This window comes from Aedes aegypti, chromosome 3, assembly GCF_002204515.2.
Source record: "Aedes aegypti strain LVP_AGWG chromosome 3, AaegL5.0 Primary Assembly, whole genome shotgun sequence".
Lineage (NCBI taxonomy): Eukaryota > Metazoa > Arthropoda > Insecta > Diptera > Culicidae > Aedes > Aedes aegypti.
Window position 1 is genome coordinate 267127572 of NC_035109.1, and position 24890 is coordinate 267152461.

Consider the following 24890-nt stretch of genomic DNA (forward strand, 5'->3'; position numbering starts at 1 on the left):
TAATTTAGATACCATCAAACCAAACATTTTTTGGCATGTAGTCAATTACAAGCTCAAAAACTGTTGCTGTACATTTATGACGAATATGGAATAAAACCAAAACTTAAATTTTCAAGAGACAAACCTAGAAAACAAAACACGCTCAAAACTTAATCGTTTATATAATTTGTTTTGTTTTCAATTCATATTTTAATCGACGTTATTATAAACTAACAAATAATTTGCAAACCTGAGACATAGAATTTTTGGATTGAGGTGGATTTTTTGATTAAGGTGACCATTTCCAAAATAGGGTGACCAGAAAAATCGCGACTTTGCAAAATTTTCATTTTTAAAAAATCATAACTTTTGAACCGCTTGACCGATTTTTAATTTTCTTGGACGAAAAGGAAGCTAAAGATTTTAAATTTTCAAGAAAAATTACACAAAAATTGTTTTGTTTTTACATGAAAAAAATCAGAACATTCCGTTTTTTTTTTGTATTTTGAAGGCCTCGGGACAAAAGGTACTATTGCTGTCTTCATTTTTTCTTGAAAGTTCAGAAAATTTTACGTTTACTGTCAAATTTTCAGCGATGTTTGTTTTTTATTTTTTGAGATATATGTTTTTTTAAATAAAAAATCAGTCATTTTTTATCGGCACACACTGTAGGTCTCAGCGCATTATCCCAGACAACCAGAAATCGCATGAAAGTTCACGTTATAACTCGTTTATTCATACAATTTATATCAAACTCGCAAAACACCGTGGAGAAACTCGTCAAATTGATGAGTTTCCTCGCATAAAACACTTTTTTTCTGAGTTCATTTGCACATTTTGTTTCGCCTCGTACACTCGTACAAAGTAAGTCGAATCAATTCGTAGCAGCTGTCAAATCAACATTTGTTATCATAAGTTAAGTCGCATAAGATCACAGGTTAGTTCGGTGGAATATTTAAACACTCGCATTGTTTGTTATTATTCATCACATAATATATGCACGCATATCGCCTCCACTTTTGTACGTAGAAAGCCTTTTCGCGACATCTTATAAGTGAAATTTTGCACATATAAAGCCTCCAGGTGATTTCGTTATGCGTACATTTTGGTTGTCTGGGTAGATTTTTTTTACAGTCAAAACTCCATGAGTCGATATCTGAAGGGACCATCGACTCATGGAAATATCGAGTCATGGAAACAAATGCTTTGGAAAGCTGTTTGAGGGGACCATCGTAGTAACCATGAAATTTTGGTTTTAGTATGGTTCCATGAGTCGATATCGAGTTATGGAACATCGACTCATGGAGGTATCACTGTATTTAAAAAAAATCATAACTTTTGAACAGCTCAACCGATTCCTAATCTTTTTTTTCATGGAATGAAAGCTTAAGATTTCAACTTTTCCAAAAACATATCAAACCCTAAAAAAAATTACATAAAAAAATTAAAAAAACTAGAAATTTTCAAAAAAATATATTTTTTCACATCTCGATGTCTCTCCCTATGTCGATGATTGCTTCGGTCCTTTCATTCTGCATACGTTTTCTCTCTTCATATCTCGATACACGCTGAGTCGGGACCAGACGATTATAAAAATCGAATGTACATCGGGGTGTTTTTCGCTACAGTACAGCATTTGGGTAGTATTTCCGTAATCTTCAAGTTTTAAAATATTTCATAGGTGAAATTTTCATTTTTTCAATTTTTTAGTTATTTTTCATACTAAAACCCATGAAAGTCCCGTATTTCGACGTATTTCAGCCCATACAAAATGTATAGAAAAAATTTCACCGATAGAATATTTTTATACTTTCCGATTATGAAAATATACACCAAATACTGATCTCTAGCGAGAAGAAATCCGATGTACATTCGATTTTTATAATCGTCTGGTTCAGACATAGCGTGCGATATCCTCCTTATCTCGATGTGTTCCTGATGATTTTATGTTCCCAATTTTCTCTTCATATGTCGATATGAATGTTATTAAAGATTACTAGACCAAATTTTAATTTGTTTGATTATTATTTTCCTAGTGACGGAGTGATTTTCAATTAATGTTCTATGTCTCTGATCCCTTCAATATCGAGATGTGGAAAAGCAACCGCAAAAAAAAACAAATATATTTTTTTTTGAAAAGTCAGTTTTTATTTTTCATTTCGTCCAAGAAAATGGAAAATCGGTCAAAAGTTATGATAAAAAAAAAAATAAAAATTTCACAATGTCGGGATTTTTTTGGTTCCCTATTTTGGAAATGGTCACCATAATCAAAAAATCCAAAAACACGTGTACCGTAAAATGGGGTGTTAAGGGATGAAAAAAAAAATCTACCTAAATTTTGAGCAACTTCTAGTATGTCAATAATTGAACAAAATACAGTCCTACCATTCTCCTGACGTGTATATCAAAAGCCAATTACAATGAAGATGATCCTATGGCAGATATCTGAGATAATCATAAAAATGTGCGATTTTTGACGAAAATGCAAAATGGGGTGTTAAGGAATTTGAGCTTTGTAAGTAAAACTATATTTTGCCAACAGCAAAAAAAAAATATATTTTGGTCAATATCGATGATGTGTTCAATCTAAAGATGATATTACTTCAATATAATTCAAATTGGAACTCCTGCAAACGTTAACCGTTTTAATTTACCTACTAAATCTGTCATACATATTGATTCTTTTTTCAACCAAGCTATAAGTGCATCGCACAATTGTCTTGAAAGGATTTGTATACTTATATGCAGTATTCGTTTCCTAGAATAGTGCAGAGCAACCTTGTCATGACTTGTCAAAAGAAGGATAATTTCAACAAGCTTTCAGTTTGAATAAAGTAAGTGTCCAATTTGCCTTTTCAATAAAGCACCACACCAAATAACGGATTTGCATGTAACACCTAATGGCATAATCGGAAAAAAAAATCTTAACGAAAAGTTTCCAATATAAAGCGGAAATCGCATACACTATACTACAATGTACTCAATGCACGACAACACTTAACACATGACCACGAGTAAAAGTTTTCCAAAAAGAGATCGGAATAACTTTATATTATTATTGTTTATCTAGGACGTGGGTAGTTTAAAAAAAAAACAATAGCTCCAAAACCATCTCATATAAGATAATTATTTCTATTTCCAAACTTTTCACCAATACGATGGAACAACTTTTAAAAATACTATCATGAAAACCCCATATTTAGATAAATCAGTTTTTATCTTTTAGGTTATAGCCTTCAGTCTATTATGTTCAAAACGGATTTTAAGTTTTCATCCGACGTTTCGGACATGAACACTTAAAATCCGTTTTTGAGCATAATAGAGTGAAAGCCATAACGTAGAACATAATCATCACAGTCGTATCTCCAATTCAGTTTTATTCTACATTTTCCTAACAATTTTACCAAATTTTGAGATAAGTCTTTTCTGGTGATATTCAGTGACTTACGAAATAGATCCCTTAACTTTCCATGCAGGTTAACTTCACGGAACAACCCAAAGCTATATTGAAATACATAACGGCATAAAACAAATGAATTTAGTAACTTAGAAAAGTTAGAATAGATAATCCCTTAACACCCCACTTATTTTCGAAACGAGACTTTTTTCATAAAAGTTTCTCAAAATCGAAACCCAGATATAATTTTAAGAAGTTTTTGTCTGCACAATGATCTCAATTAAATTTACTTTTCTTGTATGTTACTCGCGAATTTCTCTGAAATACATTTCATGGTTTTGTAGATGAATGTATTTAGCCCATAAAATTCGAACAAAAATGTTTTGAAAAGTTTTCAATATCTAGCAACCACAATACTTCATATTATCAGATAGCTCCTATAACATAATGCAGCTCACAATCCTCCGAACAAATTGAGCATTTCAGATGATTTATATATCGATTTTCCACGTTTCTGTGATTTGTCAAACTTAACTGAGAAGTTCAATCCCTTAAAACCCCACGAGTCCTTAACACCCCATTTTACGGTATCCTTTTTTCGGATAAGGAACAAAATATCAAATTTTCACGGAATCCGGTGACCCACTAAATCGGTTTTTCATGGAATGGCTTATATAGTACACGGGTGTTTTTACATGTGTTTCATGCACAGTGATTCAAGAAAAATCCAAACAAAATTAGGATTATCTCGCTGCATTTTCTTTTGTCCGAACTATACAAATAAAGCTAAAAAAATCCGATTATTTTAAAATCAAATTCAAATTAATAAAAATGCAATTAACAAAAAAGTTTCATTGCAATAGGAACGTGTTACAAATTAAGGACAATTTCGCGAGAAGACAAATCATAGAACATAGAGTTACAATTAAAACGTTCCCTTTACAACTTGTGTGGGAAACGTCACTCTTTGAGTTCCACGGGATGACGAGGTTTCGTTTAAAGTGTATGAGTCCTCTAATCAATCCCGTATTTTGTTAAGCTTGATTACTTTTAGTCGACAACTTATCAGTTGCTGTCTTCATAGTTACTTTTTTTCTAGAATTTTAAGTCTTGCAGGGCACCTTATACCGAATCGCACCCTTTGTAATTAATAATTTGATGTATGGGGTTGGAAAGCAATAAAATTCCCAAACTTGCATTTGGCGCAAATAAATCAAGTCCTAAATATGCACTTTTTCAGGCTATTTGAAAACATAAGAAACCATGTTCTTTCTGATGGATTTAATGTTTATACATTTGTAAGGTTCCAGTCAATTGGCTTAGATACTTTAACGCATTTTTTTATTGATTTAATACAAATGAACAAACATGCAACAATTAACATTTATTATAAAAAAATCGTAACAAACGATTTATGTGATAATGAACAGGTGCTCCGCGCAATTTAATTTTACAAAGTGCCCCGCAAGCCAACAAATCTGGAAACCCCTGTGCTATACAATAATCAGACTTATCTTTTTAAAAAAATAGCAATATTAGCATTAATGGTATTTAAACTGGTTGTATACGAGTATACAGCCACAAATGTTTTTACGCTCCCTCTTTCAACGTCTCCTCTTCTAACGTTCCAAATTCCAACCTATGCTGCTTCTTTTTACGCTCCGAAAATTCCAACTTACGCTCATGTCTGATGACGACCCACGAGAACCAATGTAATAATAGTAGTTTTTAGAAAAAGCGTTGCGTAATGAATCATTACGCAACTGAAAATTGTTGCGTAATGACTATAACGGCACTTCAGTGCAGGAAAGTAGGCCGTTTCATGACAGATTGGCGTGAGGCAAATGGCCTATTACGATGAGCAATTTCAGAAAAGTATTTCTGGAACGGAACCAATGAGGAGATTCCGGAAATCGATATCTGACGCCATCTTGGAATTCACCTGTTGTTGAACAGCTAAAAATTTCGCCTATTGTTGAAAAGTGCATGTATTTCTTATTGCGTATTAAAAAATTAGACAGCATTTTAGCTGTTCCACATTTGGCGAGGGGCTTTCCTTAGCCGAGTGGATAGAGTCCGCGGCTACAAAGTAAAGCCATACTGAAGGTGTCTGGATTCGATTCCCGGTCGGTCCAGTATCTTTTCGTAATGGAAATTTCCTTGAGTTCCCTGGGCATAGAGTATCATCGTACCTGCTACACGATATACGAATGCGGAAATGGCAACTTTGGCAAAGAAAGCTCTCAGTTAATAAATATGGAACTGCTCATTGAACACTAAGCTGAGAAGCAGGCACTGTCCCAGTGAGGACGTAATGCCAAGAAGAAGAATAAGAATAAGAATAATATAATAATAATAATAATAATAATAATATTACGACTTCCGGTTTTTGAAAATCACTTGGAACCCATGCAATATGGGTATTTTTGGAACGATACCAATGAAACTGGCTGGACAATAATCCAGTCAACTAAAATGTTACGATCATATTGTAAATTTTTCGTTTACCAATGCATGCTATTTTTTTATTCACGTTCCATCTTACTAAAACTTTTTCAGATTGAAACCGAGTAAAAAAAGCTTCGAGAATGTTTATCTACATTTGCATTAAATGTTAGTTGGGTAAATGTCAACATTTCAGTTATCACACTGTTTGCCACCGTTAGAACCACTTGTGCTGTGTACGAAAAGCGAGGTATTGTAGATGACGGAAATCGATGTCCGATGCCATTTTGGCATTCAAGATGACAACTACCGGTTTGTGAAAATCACTTGAAACCCATGCTAATGGTATTTTTTGGAACGGGATCGATGAGTAGATGCCGGAAATCGATGGCGATCTTCGATATGTGAAAATCATTTGAAACCCATATAAAATGGGTATTTACGAGACGGGATCAAAACGGGACCAAACGGTTCTAAATTCGATGTCCACCTGGAATTCCAAAGTAGCGTTTTTCCGGCATCAGCTCGTCTCCCGTTCCAAAAATACCCATATTGCATGGGAGATTGTCGCAAACCGCAAGTCGACATCTTGTATTCCAAAATGGCGTCAGACATTGACTTTCGCCTTCCACTCATTGATCCCGTTCAAAAAATATCCACATTAGTTTCAAGTGATTTTTACAAACCGGAAGTCACTATCGATCCCGTTTAAAAAAATACCCATACTTCGTGGTTTCCGAGTGATTTTTACAAACCGCAAGTTGCCATCTAGGATTTCAAGGCATCAGGCATAGATTTCTATAATCTATTCATCGTTCCCGTTCCAAAAATACTTATATTGCATGGGTTTCAAGTGATTTTCACAAACTGGAAGTCGCTATCTTGGAATCCAAATTGGCGTCCGACATCGATTTCTGGCATCCGAAAATGCCCATCTTGCACGGGTTTCAAGTGATTTTCACAAACCAGAAGCAGGGTTGGAAAAAATCTTGAAATTCACTCTACAGTAGTCAAGCAAAGCCAATCACAGTCAACGAAGCCAGTGAAACTCACGCCCATCACTGCTGTAGGCAAAAAGCCTTGAAATTCGCAAAACAACTCGTTGCTAAGGGCAACCCAGAATTACTGTAAAAAAATGTTCTATTTCCCGCTGCATTTCCCGCATTTAGAGCCTTCAATGACACTCATGATTTAGACAATTCGTGCACCCAACATAGGCTACTTGATGAGATTCACGTTTTTGAACTAATGTACAGGGAGAGCCACGTGATTTTCGCGAAAATTTAAGCCTACTACTATTACCATTCCCAGCACTGACCAGAAGTCGCCAGCTTGGATTCCAAAATGGCATCAAACTATGTTGTCCGTCATACCTCTTGGTACCGTTGAGAATAACCATGGATAAACCCCACCTTCTGCCAAAACTCCTTGAGAACAAACGCAAAGCATTTTTACGTTACAAATTATTTTTATGCTTAAAATTCGAACTTACGCTCCTTCTTTTTACGCTCCCAGTTAGGGGTGCTGTATCTCAGTTCATTGTATCCCTTAGGGTAAAGACGAAACGAATTCATTTTTAAATTTCAAAGAGCTATATAGAACTATAGCGAGTGACAAATCGATCAATTTTTAGCGAAAATGTATGGATTGTTCTCCAGTTTTGTGATCTTCAAAATTCTAGGTGTTTCAATTTTAGTTTAGAACTCACAGAATACGAAGCGGAGAGAAAAACTCGATGGAAATAAAAAAAATCACAAAGTATTTTGAATGCAGCTTTTTTTTCGAAACTGAAACTGTATTACAATGGCCCTCTTTGGTAACTACAAAACCTTGAAAAGATAAAATAGTCGAAAGTTGTTTCGACTATTTTATCTTTTCAAGGTTTTGTAGTTACCAAAGAGGGTTACAATGGCCCAGTTTTCAGTTCAAAGATGACCATCCAATTGTAGTACAGTTACATACAAGGACTTGCAACATTTAGTAGGAATCATAAAATATCATTTAAAAAAATGGCCTGATATCAAATCTACATTAGGGTGGCCCATAATCATCAACGAGTAAAAGTAAAACTAAGTGTTTTGAAAAAAACTTAAAGGCTGCTCAACGAATTTCAAGTTTTTTTTTATGAGAAAATCAAGAAATTGTATGTACATTTTCGGCCAAGGGTGACAATGTAGTCGATTTATTTACTTCGTTACTTTAAGATTCCTCCATAAGTAGGAAAGAGACTGCAATGAGCAGAAAGTTCAGAAATAGCTAACTATTTCCCCGTTTAATTTTTGTTTCTCTACGATAACTTTTTTGTTTCAAAACAAAAAGCCGTCCGGTTTATTGCAGTCTATTATGGGACATGCACAAATTATGTCAAGCTTGACAAGTTTTACAAAATGTTCAAAAGTATCATACAAAAAGCGAGACAAGGGGGAGAGAAAGTCGAAAAAGTTAAAATTTAGCTTGACATAATTTGAGTATCATATCTCAGGGGCCGTACAACGTGAGGCCCCTCAACTAAATACTGGAAATTTGTACATAAAATGTTGTGTGATACGCGACCCGCACCATCAAAGTTACACCGCTCCACAGTACTTATTAATGGGGCTGTACCGTTAATTGTTATTGTACATACGGGACTGGGATTTCCCCAAAACCATCGATTTCCGCTTGTAATCTAACGCGACCAAGCATCATCCAGATATCGTTTTCGGTTATCGCCCAGCCAGACTTTACACCACCTCCGACCCGTAGAAGTGTGATGATTGCATCACATGCGGCACACGTCACTCGGCATGCCTATCATCGCTCGTCAAGATACACTGATTGACCTGACAGTTATCGGAAACGAAGAAGAACAATATTTTGACGCGATACAACACAGAATGGGTCCGTGGATTAGATATGGGAGCCGTGAAGCACCTGAATCGCTTTTCAATAATCCATTGTAGGTTAATTTGGGGTGAACGGGCGACAATGCTACCAGTCAGTGGGTGGCTCATAAATTCTTGCCTTTGTGGGATTATTCCCGGTTGATTGCGGGTAATGTGCAAGTTGGTTGAATGCATCAGTGGTTCCCTAACGTTTTGAGATCGTGGCACCCTTGGATATTTCCTGAGAATTTTCCATGACACGATGATCCCTTTTGATTTCGACTCATGGAGGTTTCCCTGTATTTCGAATGCTACCTGGGATAATTTTGTTTGATAACACCAAGCTGAGAAGCAGGCTCTGTCCCAGTGAGGACATAATGCAAAGAAGAAGAAGAAGAAGGTTTCAAAAATATTTAAATGGTCATCAAATTACCATCGTCCTCTAAACTAATAGAACCAGTTAGCTCTTTTACGAGTGAATTATGAATCACCTTGCAGCGCACAATTTGGGAAGTACTGGTATGCATGGTAGATAAGTTCATAGCTTGTGGGAAAGAGGGGACATTGAAAGAGCCGTCCGGTAGTATAGGTGGCGAACTTGGACAAGTCGGTCTGTGTCGGCTTATCAGTGTACAATTAGCTTTTATAAAGCGTCATTTTATTGCAGGCAATTGATTAGGTGTATCGGCTGCTATCAGTACTACTATGGGCTTTGAGTCAATCATTTCGAAAGGCTAATGTGAGATAGCGCAATTAGCCAATTGATTGTTTTGCGGTTCGGGAGTAAACCGTTCTATTGAGGTATTTATGTGTGATTGATTTTTGAATGATTTTCGATTGTTTTGCTTTACGATAGCGATAGGTAAGGTACTCACCAGAATATGAACGCAATGTGTGCAGATTAGACCTATTATCACCGTACCGATGGCACCGAAAAGGAGACCAGCGTTTTTGAAGGCCACCGGCATAGCCAGAATACCGGTGCCCAAGGAACTTTTGAGTAAGTGGATAAGAGAGCCGCTTGTACTGCAATTGAAAAAAGGAAAAATCACCCATTAGCACCTGGCAGAGTGGATGGTGTCATGCTTTCGGTAGCATTACCTATTTGGTTTGTCGATTTGGCGATGCTCAAATGGATTGTAGTCATCATCGTCTATTTGGTTGTCTGCTAGCTTTGTGCTGTAAAGAGAGAGATAATTGAAACGATCAGATCCGGCTTGAATGGGAAGTATGGAACGGTTATGAACAGTGAAACAATGCGTCATTAAGCACTGCAATCTAGAACGGAAGCAACTTCAACACTTACGGATCTTACATTTATTAAATAGTGAAATTCTCTTCAAAAAAATCGATTTTTACAATTCCATTGCATATCAGACTACTTTTCTCACCAGTATTCATTACTTCTTTTTGCTACTAGTACGGTGCTGAAAAATACTATTTTTCAGTTCTGTTATGGGAGTTGGCCAATCAATATCTGAGAACCTTCGAAGGATCACCATCGAATTATTTAGGATTTCGCAATAACTTAGTCAACTGGCTCGGATTCTAGATCCGTTGGACGTTCATTTTGTAACTTGTTACATAAATAACTATTTTAACACGCTTGAATATGTCGAAAAAGATTACATTCAGGCATACTTGCTTCCGCGAAGAAGAATTGACCAGAATGTAAAAGTTATGTAAATAAACTAGTTCGAAACTGGACGAAGAAAATCTTCGTCTCTAGTATCTAGGTGTTGTGCTGTTCTCAAACCACAAAAAGAGATCCTCTGGAAACTAACGTGATGTTGTCTACAAACAAAACCTACAAGCCGAAACTGTTTACTATTTTGAAGTGCAAGTATCTTGAAAACAACAAGTTGTTTTCATCAATCAATCTAGCAAAGATAAGCTTATTAAGACTGCAAATAGATTGTACTATTTTATGATTGTTATGAATCGTTGTGTTATCGTTGGATCACAAGATATTCAATTTGCTATTCTGCCATGGGTACAAACAATAATAACCCAAATAACACAACATAAGCGAAAACTCTATGACAACTTAATTTTAGCTGCGCATCAGCTCTATCGTAAATAGTGGAGCGTGAAAAACTACTTGGGCATCTCCATTCAATGAATCACTGTACAACTTCGATTGGTTTGGCCAATCACGGAGTAGCAACTACGAATTGTACTCATGCTCATTTGTGCCCGATCAAAACCCTAAAAAATACAGTGATACCTCCATGAGTCGATGTTCCATGACTCGATATCGACTCATGGAACCATACTAAAAACCAAATTTCATGGTTACTATGATGGTCCCTAGAAGCAGCTTTCCAAAGGATTGCTGTTCCATGACTCGATATTTCCATGAGTCGATGGTCCCTTCAATATCGACTCATGGAGGTTTCACTGTACAAGATAATTTGACTCATCTTTTGATTTAAAGCAATACAAAATCGGGAATTTTATTTTTAAATTTTGACTTTTTCGAAAAAATAATACATCAATGTATGAAATTGTTCAAAAATCTGTCAAATCATTAAAGTACATTATTGTTCGATATAAAAGTCGATCAAAATGCACAGAGACGCGTCAACCCGGGATTGAAAGTTCAAACAAAACAAAAATAATGTACTAAAATTGGAAGTTGATGCATTGTTCGGTCCTATGTTCAGAGTATTGTGACTCCAGCACTAAATTGATATCAGTAGTCAGATGATCTTCATTGGCTATTGTTACTATGCGTTAAACATATTGTTGGAAATAGTGCGCTGCATTAATCATCACAAAAACTATACAGCACACTACACTACCGATGTTTAGTTTATCGTATAGAATAAGCAGCGGAAGACGACGATCGGAGATCCACAATAGAGATTTACCACTTATCCAACAAAAAAATCTTCAAATACAGAAAATTCTTCTATTTTGACTATTCTCAATTACCTTCGACAAAATTGCGGGAAAATTTCAAGAAAACTATAAGAATCTCAAAAATTCTTGGACATTCTATTCTACTTCAATATATTTTTGTTACATTTCACATCAGTTATGTTAATTCTTACCTCAGAGATTTGTGGAGTGCTGAAAAAATGTTCTTTATTCGACGGATTCCCATACTATTAATCGATGAAATTCACTTGCTTTGCAATAAACGATTCAAACACAAAGTTTGCTGTAAAATGAATGTAAAATACACCCATCGCCTTTGAAACACAAAAAGATACTATTGTGAATGCACAAACTTCTAATTGGACAATGGATTACGCAGAAAATGAAACGTGACTTCTGATTGATATGTTTTCCTGTAGAATAAATAAATTTATATAAAAACACACGTTTTATTCTGATGTTTTACTGTTCATTTAACTTAGTATGGGTAGTCTACACCATTGTACGTGCATCGTCTTCCTATTTGGTCACAGAAATCCGAAAAACGCATTGGACCTAGTTCAAGTTCAATTGATTTGCTTACAGAGTTCTTTGCTCAAGATGACACTGCCTGAAGCACATGGCTACCAAAGCAACCCATTTCAAATATAGTTGGCCTCTTTATCGGTATGGTTGATATATTTAGATATGGCTGGCGAAAATTTTGTTATTTTGTATGCTTGTAGAGGATGAATTTAGTTGTGATGGATCGATTGATCGGAGTTTGAAATAAATGAAGGGTTTAGAAGCAAAAAGATGTTAGTGAAAAATATCTAAGCCAATCTTTTATTAATTATGTTTTATTTGTTTTGCTTGCAAAACATTGCCGATCATGGACCGATACAGATGCGATGCTTTTCTTCGATCAACTTCGAAATCAAAATTCAAAATCTGCAATGGCTGAGTCTGACACAATGTAAAACATGAGCAATTGAACAAAAAAATGCCATCTCTGACCGAAACCAAGAATTAAAATTTTAAATGTTTTGATCTTGATTGAATTTTTAAAGATGATTGAAATTTGATTAAATTCTATAAAGACTAAGGTGAGTGAAGCTTAATAATGGTGTTAAATTTTATCTCATCCAAACGGGAGTGCTCAAGGGATCTTTATAATACAGTGAAGCTTCTGTAGAGCGGACACTACAGAAACGAGGATGGCAGAATGTGTCAAGGAATTTATGTATATATTTTGCTTGATAACCTCATCGTATTCTTGCAGCCCTATCTACGAGTGTTTCCTATAGATTATACTGAAATAACTGAAAATTTATTTCTTGGAAAAGCTCCAGAAGAAAATCCTAGTAAAATCATTGAACTTTCCGAATGATTCTCTGGATAAACTTATGGATGAAGGTGTATAGTAATTAAGTTAACAGTGTGTAATTCATTGGTTTCGTGCGAAAAATCCTTATGATTACAGAGCGTAACAAAAATGTCATTTTTGCGTGTCTCAAGGATCGAATTATGAGTCTCTAGTAGATTTGGGGATGCTGAATCTGATGCCGTTCTCAGAAATGTTCCAGCACGTCACAATTTTTAGCTATAGGTCGCCAAAGTTGCATAAAACACTGATGATTTATCAAAAAATTTTAGGATCTAATCCACCAAACATGCAAAATAGGACAAGCATTCATTTCAGATATAATTTGGTTGAAACTACAAGGTTTAATTTAGATTAAATCGATTTTTTTCAACATGCTTGCAGTCTCCACACAAAATTCTTCGTTTCTCTTATATGGCAAAATACAATACTTTTCTTAACCAACAAAAAATAACTTTAGAGCATCGGAAGTATTATGAACTTTGTTGATAAGTATTTTTATACACATGAAATTTAAGTTCTGAGGCAAATTAAGCAACTAAATTGCTGTACAAGCTGGCAAACTTGCATGCATAGTCAAATTTACCATTTTCAACAGCAAATATCTCAAACACTAGACGTGCTATGATATTTCTGAAAATGGCAATGGATTCAGCAACCCTTAATTGAATAAATAGTGTGGTGCTCAAGACAAAACCGTATTCCGCAGTCTTACTGGATGGGACGTTCCAGAGCAGAGTTAAACTGCTATTTCTTTGAATATATTCAATATTTAGTATACTAAATGATCTAAAAACTGGAAACGGGTCACGTGGGTATCGCGAGAGCCAAAAGTGTGAAGAACAGTGTCTTACGGATCCAGCGTTCCACGCAGGGTCAGATTTACAAATTTGGGGACCCCAGGACCAGAGTCTTGTGGGGGTCTTTTTTTCAGAAAATAGTTTTGATGGTATAGTATGTTTCCATTGATAATTTCCTCTATAACTTTTCTGCCTAATATTTTATAATAATGTTCTAATTACCAGAAGTTAGATTTAAACTGCTTCAAAATCCGCACAAGTGAAAATTGGGATCAATCAACCTACATTAAAAAAAGAACTGTCTTGATGTTTTTCAGCAACATTTCACTCCTCACAAAATGTATGAAAGCCAAAAAACTAACACTGTGGAACACGGTTTTGTCTCAAGAACCAAAATACCGCTATTTACTAAATTAAGGGTTGCTGAGTCCATTGCCGTTTTCAGAAATATCATAGCACGTCTAGTTTTTGAGATATTGACTGTTGAAAATGCTAAATTTGACTGTTTCAGCCAACTTGCATGCAAGTTTTCCAACTTGTACGGCAACTTGTTTGCTCAATTTGTCACAGAATTCAAACTTTATGTATCGAACAATAATTATCAACGAAGTTCATAATATTTTCGATGGTAAAATGTTATTTTTTGGTGGTTCAGAAAAGTATTGTATTATGCCATATAAGAGAAACGAATAATTTTATATGAAGACTGCAAACATGTTGAAAAAAATCGATTTAACCTAAATTTTATCGTAAAATTTCGACTGATTTGTATCTAAATTGAAAGTTCAAGTCCTATTTAGCATGTTTGGTAGATTATATCACAAAAAAGTTTGATAAATCATACTTTAAATTTCATGTAAACATCAATAAAACCAGTGTTTTATACAACTTTGGCGACCTGTAGCTAAAAGTTGTGACGTGCTGGAACATTTCTTAGAACGGCATCAGATTCAGCGACCCAAAATCTACTAGAGACACATAATTCGATCCTTGAGACACGCGAAAGTGCCATTTTTGTTACGCTGTGTAATTTTAGATTGCAACCCTTAAATTTATAAATCTTTTGATGTGATTCAAAAAGTTGGCACCATTTCAACGGTTTCTCATAATATCTTAATGTTCAATGATAATTACTTTAGTCGTATTTTGTGGGGGGGCTAAAATCTGGGGGCCGGGGGCCATGGCTTCCTTGGACCCCCCCGTAAATAGGGCCCTGGTTCCACGGCACATTACCACTGGGGCAAATTTGACTGTTTCTTAACTGGGCTCACGTTGTATGGACCACAAAAGGAAAAGTATTTAAATGGCAATATTATGCATCATAAGCCCTGATAACCCAGTTGGGAATCACTGACTTTTTTCTCCTGTGCTTTACAAGTGGTTACGCTCGGAATCTCTGTCTTATTAAAGAATATTTTCTTGGAGATTAGAGAAAATCTTAAGCGGTCCTTGGACTACATTAAGATATTGATGGAGTGATGTAACTCCTCAATATATTGATGTCACCAGAGTGTGATATAAATATGTTGATGCAAATATTGTGGTAAAACCAAGAAAAAATGATCTGCGTTTAGATATTTCCCCTCATTTGCTCTTTCAGTTTGACCTCGACAGTCCAAAGCAGCCGAAGTGAAGTACCGTAAATTCGGATGAAATTGATCACCATGTCATGCGATTTTATTTCTTCTTAATGCAGCATAAATATCAATGTAACCTGCAGTAAATGAACGTTGTTTGTCGTAACTATTGTCGAATTGTGTGATGTGAAGTTTTTTGCGTTGAAGAATGTTTATTTCTATGAAAATAATGGAAAATTTTAATATCATGTACATTGCAGTATTGACAAAAATCCAAAAACTAGTTCTAACCAAGGATTCTAACATGGTATAAACCTGAAAGTTTATGAGGAGGCTTAAGATATATTCTTAAACCAGATTTCATCACCAAAACTCGAACCAATTCGTTTGTTCGGTTGAAATAATTGAACTTCTGTTAGATATCAGGAAATTTCTTAGGAAATTGCATACAGGCAGTTTGGAAATTGCAGTTAGGAAATTGCATACAGGCGTTTTCCGCGTAATTCTTGAAATTTAACTATTCATTAGTTAAATCAATCATGAATTGTTAAGAATCTAGCAAGAATATTCGGTTTCAAGGAGCTCAAATTTATTATATAAAGTGGTTTTGAAAACTAACAATAATCGCATTGACAAGTGATAAATTTCACCCCGAAATGAGGTCCCCGATTTTTTGTCTTAGACATATTTCTTGGCACTAAAATGACGTTTGTAAGAAATTTCGGTATATGAGCTATTGAGGCTCACCTTCGTACTTGTTTTCCTGCATTCAGTTGTTTGGTATTATCAACATTATAGAGAACAGGCAAGAAAAACCGTGAAAAATGATCAATGATGATTTTTTTTGAACTATCATAAAAAATAAACTATTTTTGTGCAGAGCAACCTCGCGTGACTGACCCAATTCAAGTTCGGTGAAAACATTGAAGAATAGTATTGACGAAAAAAAAGTGAATATCATAGTCGTCTATGGGCCGCTTATTAAAACTGTTGTCTTCTAAAAATCTTTTGTTTATATTTGAATCATTCAATATTATTCAAAATATTTTCTAAAAACATTATAAGACCACAAGTGTTTCGCAGACGTAATTCCATACGTTCTGCTCTTACCCAACTAGATTTTTCACTTTTAGAACGTGTAATTCCGGAATTACAAAACGGCGTAAGTAAGAATTTCAACTTTCGCAACCCAACCGTTATTTTCACCGCTCCGTTGTATGGAGAGACAAAGTGACTTAACCAAGAATCAAAACAAAACACTACTTGAGCCGATAGGGCTCAATCATAGGAATCAGTATCCAACAGTGTCATCGAAAACGAGCGTTTTTTGTTGCACATTGCAATGATCATCAGAAACGTTACTGTAATAGTTACAGAACAATTAAGCATATCCAAAGAGTGTTCCTTTTTCGTATAATAATGCGTATAATAGGAGTCTTGTCATAAGACCCTTAGCAAAAGCGCAACTATTCAGCAAAATTAAGCTAAGGGTCATCCCACCGGTCGAGGTTTTTTTGGGTTGGCAATTTTCTTGACTTCATATCTTCGTGCTTGCTACACGGTATACACATGCGAAAATGGTCAATTGACAAAGAAAGCACTTATTTCATAACTCTGGAAGCGCTCTTAAGAACACTTAGTTGAGAAGCAGGCTCTGTCTCAGTAGCGACGTAACGCCAGAATGAAGAAAAATACCTTAAGACATATTTTTGCTGTTTTCAGGATGGTCTTGATGAATTGGAATGTTTGGCAAAATCAACGACTTCACAAAAGTTCGATTTGGATGGGGGGTTGCCCATATGTAAACCAACATTAAATTGTATGACAAGTAAGAAATCTGATATCCCCCTCCTCGCATAACTCCTTACGTAAAAAAACGTCCTTTGAGCAAGTGGCTGGTGTTGGTAATTTCAGCATTTCCCAAGTAACCACAAGCATTATATCATTGCATTAATTTGATCGGAAGTCAACATTTTTTGCATTAAAAATGTTATCATGCATTTATGCAATAACTGTTAAGCAATGATCCATTTGATTAACATTATAACTGCTTTGTTGCATTAATTCAATTCAGCATTATGTTAAGCGTTTAGAGTGAATATACAGTTATGCAGTCATACAAGATTAAGTAACCTCATTAAACGCACTCGAATCTGTAATAAAAAAGTAAGACGATCGAGCACATTCGCACTCGCTCATTACGTTTAGTGGGATATGAAAGAAGAACAGTTTTTATAATGAAATGAATTTCTTCCATCATGAACCCCCATTTCATGATTCATTCAGAATTATGTTGTATTTTATCTATGAGACTCTTTTATTCATATGAAGCGAGAAGAAATGTCGATCAATTTCTCTCCCCTGAAATCTTTTCAATGCACTAGGACTTTGTTTTATGGGTTAAGTTCTGTTATTTCCTCTACGAGAAAGAATGGTGATCAAATTCTTTCTATCGATGTTTCATTTGGTGAGGAAAGGAAATCACTGTTGCTCAATCGCCGAAGAGAATTCTTTCTATTCGTAATAACTGGGCGAATAGTAATGGTTAACACACACAGTGGCATCGTTTATAAGGAACTTTTATCCTACCTTATCACATCAGCAGCTTTAGCACAGGACACCAACGCGCCAGGTATCCAGCACACCATCATCTTAGTTGTGGGTTCGAATCCTGATTCCAACAAAAAAATCATTGACATGGCAAAGAAAACCATTGAAAGGTAGCCAATGAACTCTTATTTTGTCTACTTTTAACGCATAAATGAAGTTTATATGACGTGTAATCTTCATTATTTTTAACTGTGCATACACAAATCGAGAGTTCAATAGTAAAAAGTCAATTACTGAGCCAACCATGTCCTTGCGGTCATCGAGGAAGGAAAGAAATGCGAGTTAGACATTGTTACAAGAGATCGAATATACATCTGCATCTCCACAGCTGTTATGGAAAGAATAAAGGATTAGTGGGATAAGGTAAGGATGTGGGAGTCGTCTCTGGTGGTAAGGATCTGAGAGTCATCTTTGGTTGATATATTTGGATCTTACTGGATTTGCATTTTTACTCGATAAATACATTGCACGTAGGCATACCAGAAGAAAATTTCAAAAAGGATAAATGGCTATTTCGTTAAAAAAATCTCTATATCCTTTTTTTCAAGGAGTAAAAACAGATTTTTCAACGAAATTGAGAGCTACCCTGGCCACGTTGTTGCGACAGCAGGATGTAGAATAGGCTTGACCACTGTTTGGGTTTTTTCATAAAGCCACTCCTGAGATTGGACTCATGATTTTCTATTTAGCAAATCGTTAAGATAGCCATTGATTCTTCATGAACACCCAAATGAAAGCAACTCGTATTACATAAATCTGAATGCCATCACCACGAATTCCAGCTTCCTGAAATAAACACAACCCCATTACTTTAACGACTGGCATATTCCAGAAGTATCATTCCGTAATTAAGAGATTTCTAGGATCTAACCGAACCAATTTTTATGATTTTTTTAGAAGAGCTCCTAAATACCTGACATTGTTTTTTGATAAAACTAAAAAAAAAATTGTGGACAAAGAAATTTAATATGTGGAGTTGAAGTCCCCCTAAAAACGTCGGAGTATTTCCAAATGCTTGTGACTAATAATCATAATCCAAGCAGATTCCAGAACTAGAAGTTTTGTTGGATCTTTGCGAAAAAGTGGAGAAGAAATGCGAAAAAAATAAACAAAAATCGTTATCGTGAATAAAAGTGGAGAAAAAGTTATGCTGCTGGTAAAGGCGGTAATGGCGTTTTAAAAAACATCAAAAATACTGGTTAAACTCGTATGACTTTTAGCAAAATATATTCAAGACAGAAAATTAAATACAAGGAGCATGATAATAAAGAGGAATGGATATCAAATATATGCTCACTTTAAAGAAGGAGGATATTTCCAGTTCATATGATCGGAAAGGAGGACATGTCCTCCTAATGGATCCCACCTGGTGAGCCTAATTGCACGCTAAACGAGTATGATCTCGATTCCTTCGCTCGTCCCTGCAGGAGCATGCAACACAATCAAAAGACCAAACACAATTCAATACGTTATCCATTTAAAACTATTGTAAAATAAGTCCAAAATGAAGTTCATAGAAAACATTCTAATCCTGTGTTTCACTTATAAACGATATACTTACGTGGAATTGAAATCACTGGCCACGAATTGCGGCGCCACCGGATCGGGATGTGGTTTAACTTTTTCCTCCGTCATTTTTGCCGCCTTATGTTGTTCTATCTTCTGTAAGCCGTTATGACCGATCTTCTGTTATGCCGTGCGTCTGCAAGAGGATGCAAGAAATTTGAACACTCGTTAGCACCTCGTTAAACTGACTGTCCCGATTGCCCGCGGGGAGCAAATCTCCAACGGACATCTGGTGAGATTGATGAAGATTTAACGTGGTCCATTGTCACACTTTATCAAAGATAGATTGTTCAAATATTATCTCTTCGAAGTTTGCTAGCTGAAAGAAGTTGATTGGTCTGATTCGGTAGCGAAAATAACAGCGAAGCAAAGCTAGAATCACTTTATCGGAACGATTGGCTGTCAAAAATCAATCAAGCTTATATCCGGTCTAGGTATAGCTACGATTCACGATAGAAAAAAAAAGGTGTTCGATACACTTGTACATTGAATTCAATTAAAATGTGGAGCATTTTCAATTAATAAGCTGTGTTGTCAATCATCACATCCCTAACATTAGATCCCAACCGATATCCTTGCAAAAGCAGTATTCACCTTATTCAGAAAGGTATCCACTTGGGAGGGCCACGTTTGCCTGTCCACACGAGCGGTTCGCGGGTTCTACTCGTCAAATACTCCGGAAAGGAACTACTGAACCGTACCGCACACGACAAGATTCCGCGAACGACTGAGCGAAAATTTTGTCAATCGCTGACCATATCAAAACTCAACAGTACGACGAATGCTTCCATCAGGGACCTGTAGGCTGTTTCCTCTCGCGCGCTTCCCCGATTACACCTTCCCAAGTAGGTACCTGTGCGCGAGAAGCGGTAGTGCGGCTTCTATGCCGCCTAAGTGCAATCTCGACTGGCAGAAACTAACAGAGTTAATTTGGAATGTTATTTGATTACTGTAATTTAGGGATGAATTGATCGCTATTTTACATTTTTTGGTTATGTTACCGTTTAGAACAAACTCAGTTCTTCATTGATCTCTATCAGTTTATGTTACCGATTTTGTTTGAGATAACATTTAGAATTTCATTATAGTCAGAGGCGCGTCCACCATGGACGGTCCACGTTCAAAAACCATGGGTAGGACAAACGTTGGCAAATATTTTGTGCACAGTGAAGCTAAGAAAAAATTTAACCCTATGGATTCCTAAACTTGAAATTGAAAGTTACTATACTTAAGGGCAGTGATGCATTTTGAACTGAACGCGAGCCAAAAATGAACGGAGCAAGTTCAATTTTTGCACGAGAACGCAGTAAACTTTGAACTCTCGAGCCAGAGCACGCCGCTGCTCTTGAACGGCCCGTTCTGATCGCAAATCATTACAATTGTAATTGAAGCATGAATTTAATGTTGTAGCTGGGAAACATTTCTTGAATTGATGATACATTCAATTTTATCATAAATCAATGTGTTTTTTCTTACTTTGAGCACCTTAAAATCAACATTAGCATGGTGAGATGGCGTGAAATGTGTCAACACAATCTGCGTTCACTTTTCTGCTCTCGAGGGTTCAAATTTTTGAACTGAACAATGAGCAAGCCTACTTGATCCCCCGTTCAATAAACTGAACTGGAACGCGAACTGAACGCGTTCAAATGCATCACTGCTTAAGGGCCTCAAACGCAAAATATATCAGTCAAGGCTAAGAAAGCTTTTCGTCTTAAAAATGCTGAAAGTAACTGAGTACATTAAAAAATATGATATTAAAGACCAGTTGTCTGAAAAAAAGAGACCTAAAAGGAACCAAAAAGAGGCTGAAAAGAGACCAAACAGGAAGTAAGAACACAAAACTTAATAAGAGCCAAGAAATAAGACTTTAATTCTTTATGCCATCAGAGCAGATATTTATCTGAGATCTAAGTTTTTTTTTTATAATTCCTCGTGGCATTACGACAAGTATTACTTCTTGTATGTGTTTTTTCATGATTTGCCATAGGAATTTCATCAGAAATTATTTCAGGTATGTTCAGATATTACTTCGGAAATTTCTAAAGGTTAGCTATTATTTCCCAAGGAAATTCTAAATTAAGGCCCCTGAAGCCGAATATGATGGCCAAACGCTTACAAGTCATTTACTTTTTGAGTTATTTTAAAATTAAAAACACCTCGAAGCACATAATACGCCTAAAGGTATTGCTTTAGGGAATTCTGCATTCCCAACAGGGATTCGGTAATGTTGCCTAATTGAGTATTAGTGTGATGCAAATTTCAAAATTTTTGCTCCCCTATGCTTAAACGATTTAAATTATGGTAAAAAGCATCCTCCCAAAATTTGAAATGATTTGGAAGAAATTTGACTGTGCACACGCCATTTGAAGTTTATATGGAGATTACTATGGAAAACGCCAACCTTTTGTGTTCAGCCCTCTATCTCTTCGTCATAATATTTTATGGAAAAGTGAACACACTCTTCTCATGTGAAATTCTTCCAGCTACAACTTTGCCGAAGACCACATTTTGATTGCACGTCAGGAAAAATTGTTATTCATCATTATAAAGTGGGTTTGCCTTCAGTAAGCTTCACCAACTATTCGGCAGGCAACAGTGGTGCTCCTGGCGGGAAGAATAGATCAAAGTAATCCAGGCTACTATGTTCTACAGCAAAAAAGCAGTGTTGCTCTGAAGGTAATTGAATGATCATCTCAGCATGGTTTAGACTTTGAAATCAAGAATAACAATTTATTCTTACGTCCCAACAAAATGTGGTCTTCGGCAAAGTTGTAGCTGGGAAAATTTTACATGGGAAGAGTGTGTTCGCTTTTTCATATATTATTATGACGAGCAGATAGAGGATTGAACACAAAAGGTTTGGCTTTCCCATAGTAATTTCCATATAAACTTCAAATGGCGTGTGCACAACCAAATTTCTTCCAAATCACTTCAAATTTTGGGAGAATGATTTTCATCATAATTGACACCGTTTAAGCATAGGGGAGCAAAAACTTCAAAATTTGCATCAGTCTATTGAGTATACTTATGAAAATTTTAACAACGGAATCGTTTTTGGCGATGCCATTTTTAGTAAGAATCGCATTTTCCTTGTTCATATCAATTTCCAGAACTTATGTAAGACATGAATCTTCGGTAGTGTCATCCTTAACCATTGAAATCATTGTTTCGAAAAATTGACAAATTTACGCATAAGGTAAACACATTTTTTGCAAAAATCTCCACTTTCACTTGGTTATGATTATGAGAAAGAAAAGCACCATTCATGATTTAGAAATATTTCATCAATAAATGATGATATGAACTTTTTACGAGATGAGTCATTCCGATCAATGTTACTCCACTGATCAATGATACCCCGGATTACTGTACCACAGAAATGGAATTTCTTCAAAGATTATTTCGTGAATCATGAAAATTCCTCCAAAATTTTGTGAGAATTTTTTCCAGAGAATTCTTATTCCTCTAAGATTTTATTCAGTGATTCATCCATAGACTACCCTGGAACATCCTCCAAGTTTTCTGGTTAAACATCTTCTAAAATTAGATCAATAACTGCTCCTGAAATGCCTCCAGGAATTTCTAGGGATTTCCTTTAGAATTTTCTTTCAGGATTTATATAAGATTTCAACTTGAAATTTATCTAAAAATACTTTCAGCAATTGCTCCAGAGATTCCTTATAAGATTTCTACAGAAATTCCTGCACTAATTCTATGAGATCTTCTAAAGTAAGTTTTGAATTTTGTGAAATCTAAAGTAAGTCTTGAATCTTTCGAAAAAAAAAAAATGGCGGAGAAATCTCTATGAGAAGCGATATGAACCATGAGGACTAAGATTTATTACTTTTAAATCGGGAACTACAATGGCATCATGGCTGCTGAAACGACCGACTAGCTACTTAGCTCTAAAATAGAGACCAGAACATATCAGTGGGAATATGATGAAATCATCATTGTTCAAAATTGTACTAAGAACTACTTCCAGAAATTTCTACGGTAATTCTGAATCAGAAAAAGAACTTTTTGACACTCTGGGAGTTCTATAAAAATTGTTCTGAAAATCGTCAAGAGGAACAGCAATTATTTGATAGATTATATCGAGATTAATCGCACTTTCAGAAATCGTTAGTACCACCATACTCGTGCTTTGTATAATACGATGCGACTGGTCTTTAATCAATCCATAGCTTCTACCAAAGATTCGTCAAGAATGTTCTGATAATTCTTTTTGGATGTTCCAAAAACTTCGCATGAATTACTTCCCGCAATGCTCATGGAAATTTGTCCCAGAACATATACAGGATTGGTTGCTAATATTTTTCAAACATCATCCATTGATTAATCCAGAAATGCCATAGAGGATTGCTCCATTAGTTTTTCTAACGATTAAAGAACAAGAATCCTTACAGTTAATTATCTAAGATTTTCACTATAAGTATTCCCAATCGTTCTTGACACGAGCCAGAATTTTTTGGGGATCATGTACAAGTCAAGTCTCGCTTCACTAGGCATGAGGAACCATGAAAAACCTAATCGTGTCTTCCATTCTCCATAAGAATAAGTACGATGTTGATCGAGTTTGTTTATATATAATATTGAGCAGATGATAAATGATTTAATTTATTTTTCAAGTTTTATACTGATCTTGTTTTGATTTTGTTTTTGTCGAATCGTGGGTAGGACAATCCTCTGACTGTCCTACTACTTTTTTTGTTTGTTTGTAGTACATGTTCTACCTGTACTACCAACTTTTCGCGCCACTGATTATAGTAGCAGTATACGGAAAAAAAATGCAGAATGTTGATTTTTGCAGCACGATGCTTGCCGAGTTCTGCAACGAGTTACGTACAACATTTTTTGCAATTTCGTAAAAGACCACTTGAGGATATCAGAAATAATATAGAAATGCAATCACCTTTATTTTACAATTTCTAAAAAATGTTGAGTTATAATTCATCACGCAACTCAAATCAGTTGCGTAATGAGAAAGCGTTGCGTAATGATTCATTACAGCACTGGTTTCAGTTGCGTAATGACCAATGCACGGATTCATGGCGTGTTATTTATGTGACCATAGATACCAACGAATTCGGCACCGCTCAAACGTCAAATTAGTGAACTCGTGCATTGGTCTATTCCCGCACTGCCTACTTCAGTGCAGAAAAGTTTGCCGTTTCATGACAGATTGGCATGATGAAAAACAGCCTATTACGATGAGAAATTGCAAAACAATAGTTTCAATATCAAAAATTAAAATGACACACTGAGGTGAAATTGATGAGTAGGTTTTTGAATAAAAAAAACTTATCTATCTACTTAATTTAGATCTCCTGAATCTAAAAACTATGTCTAAATTATCATAATTCGTGCCTTTGAGCATTTTATTGCAAAATATTGTGCACG

General features: G+C 35.6%; 1 protein-coding gene and 1 long non-coding RNA gene across 4 annotated transcripts in view; one reads left to right on the plus strand and one right to left on the minus strand.

Moving 5' to 3' along the window:
• LOC5579654 (proton-coupled amino acid transporter-like protein pathetic) overlaps positions 1 to 24890 on the minus strand; it is a 90716-nt gene that overhangs the window by 12373 nt on the left and 53453 nt on the right. The window contains exons 1-4 of one of the 2 annotated variants that reach the window (XM_001648078.3): positions 20079 to 20239; positions 19480 to 19620; positions 9787 to 9864; positions 9561 to 9711 (exon numbers count right to left, since the gene is read on the minus strand). In XM_001648078.3, coding sequence (XP_001648128.2) covers positions 9561 to 9711; positions 9787 to 9864; positions 19480 to 19553 — 303 coding nt within the window. In that variant the 5' untranslated portion in view covers positions 19554 to 19620; positions 20079 to 20239. Of the gene's footprint in view, positions 1 to 9560; positions 9712 to 9786; positions 9865 to 19479; positions 19621 to 20078; positions 20240 to 24890 lie in introns of those variants that run through there. The other variant, XM_021848836.1, reaches the window with a different exon arrangement.
• On the plus strand, positions 9093 to 9644 carry LOC110677706. 2 transcript variants are annotated; one of them, XR_002501143.1, is made up of 3 exons: positions 9093 to 9295; positions 9353 to 9486; positions 9542 to 9644. It is a non-coding gene; the product is annotated as an uncharacterized LOC110677706 (long non-coding RNA). The 2 variants fall into 2 exon arrangements; XR_002501142.1 differs by having other exon boundaries at positions 9150 to 9486.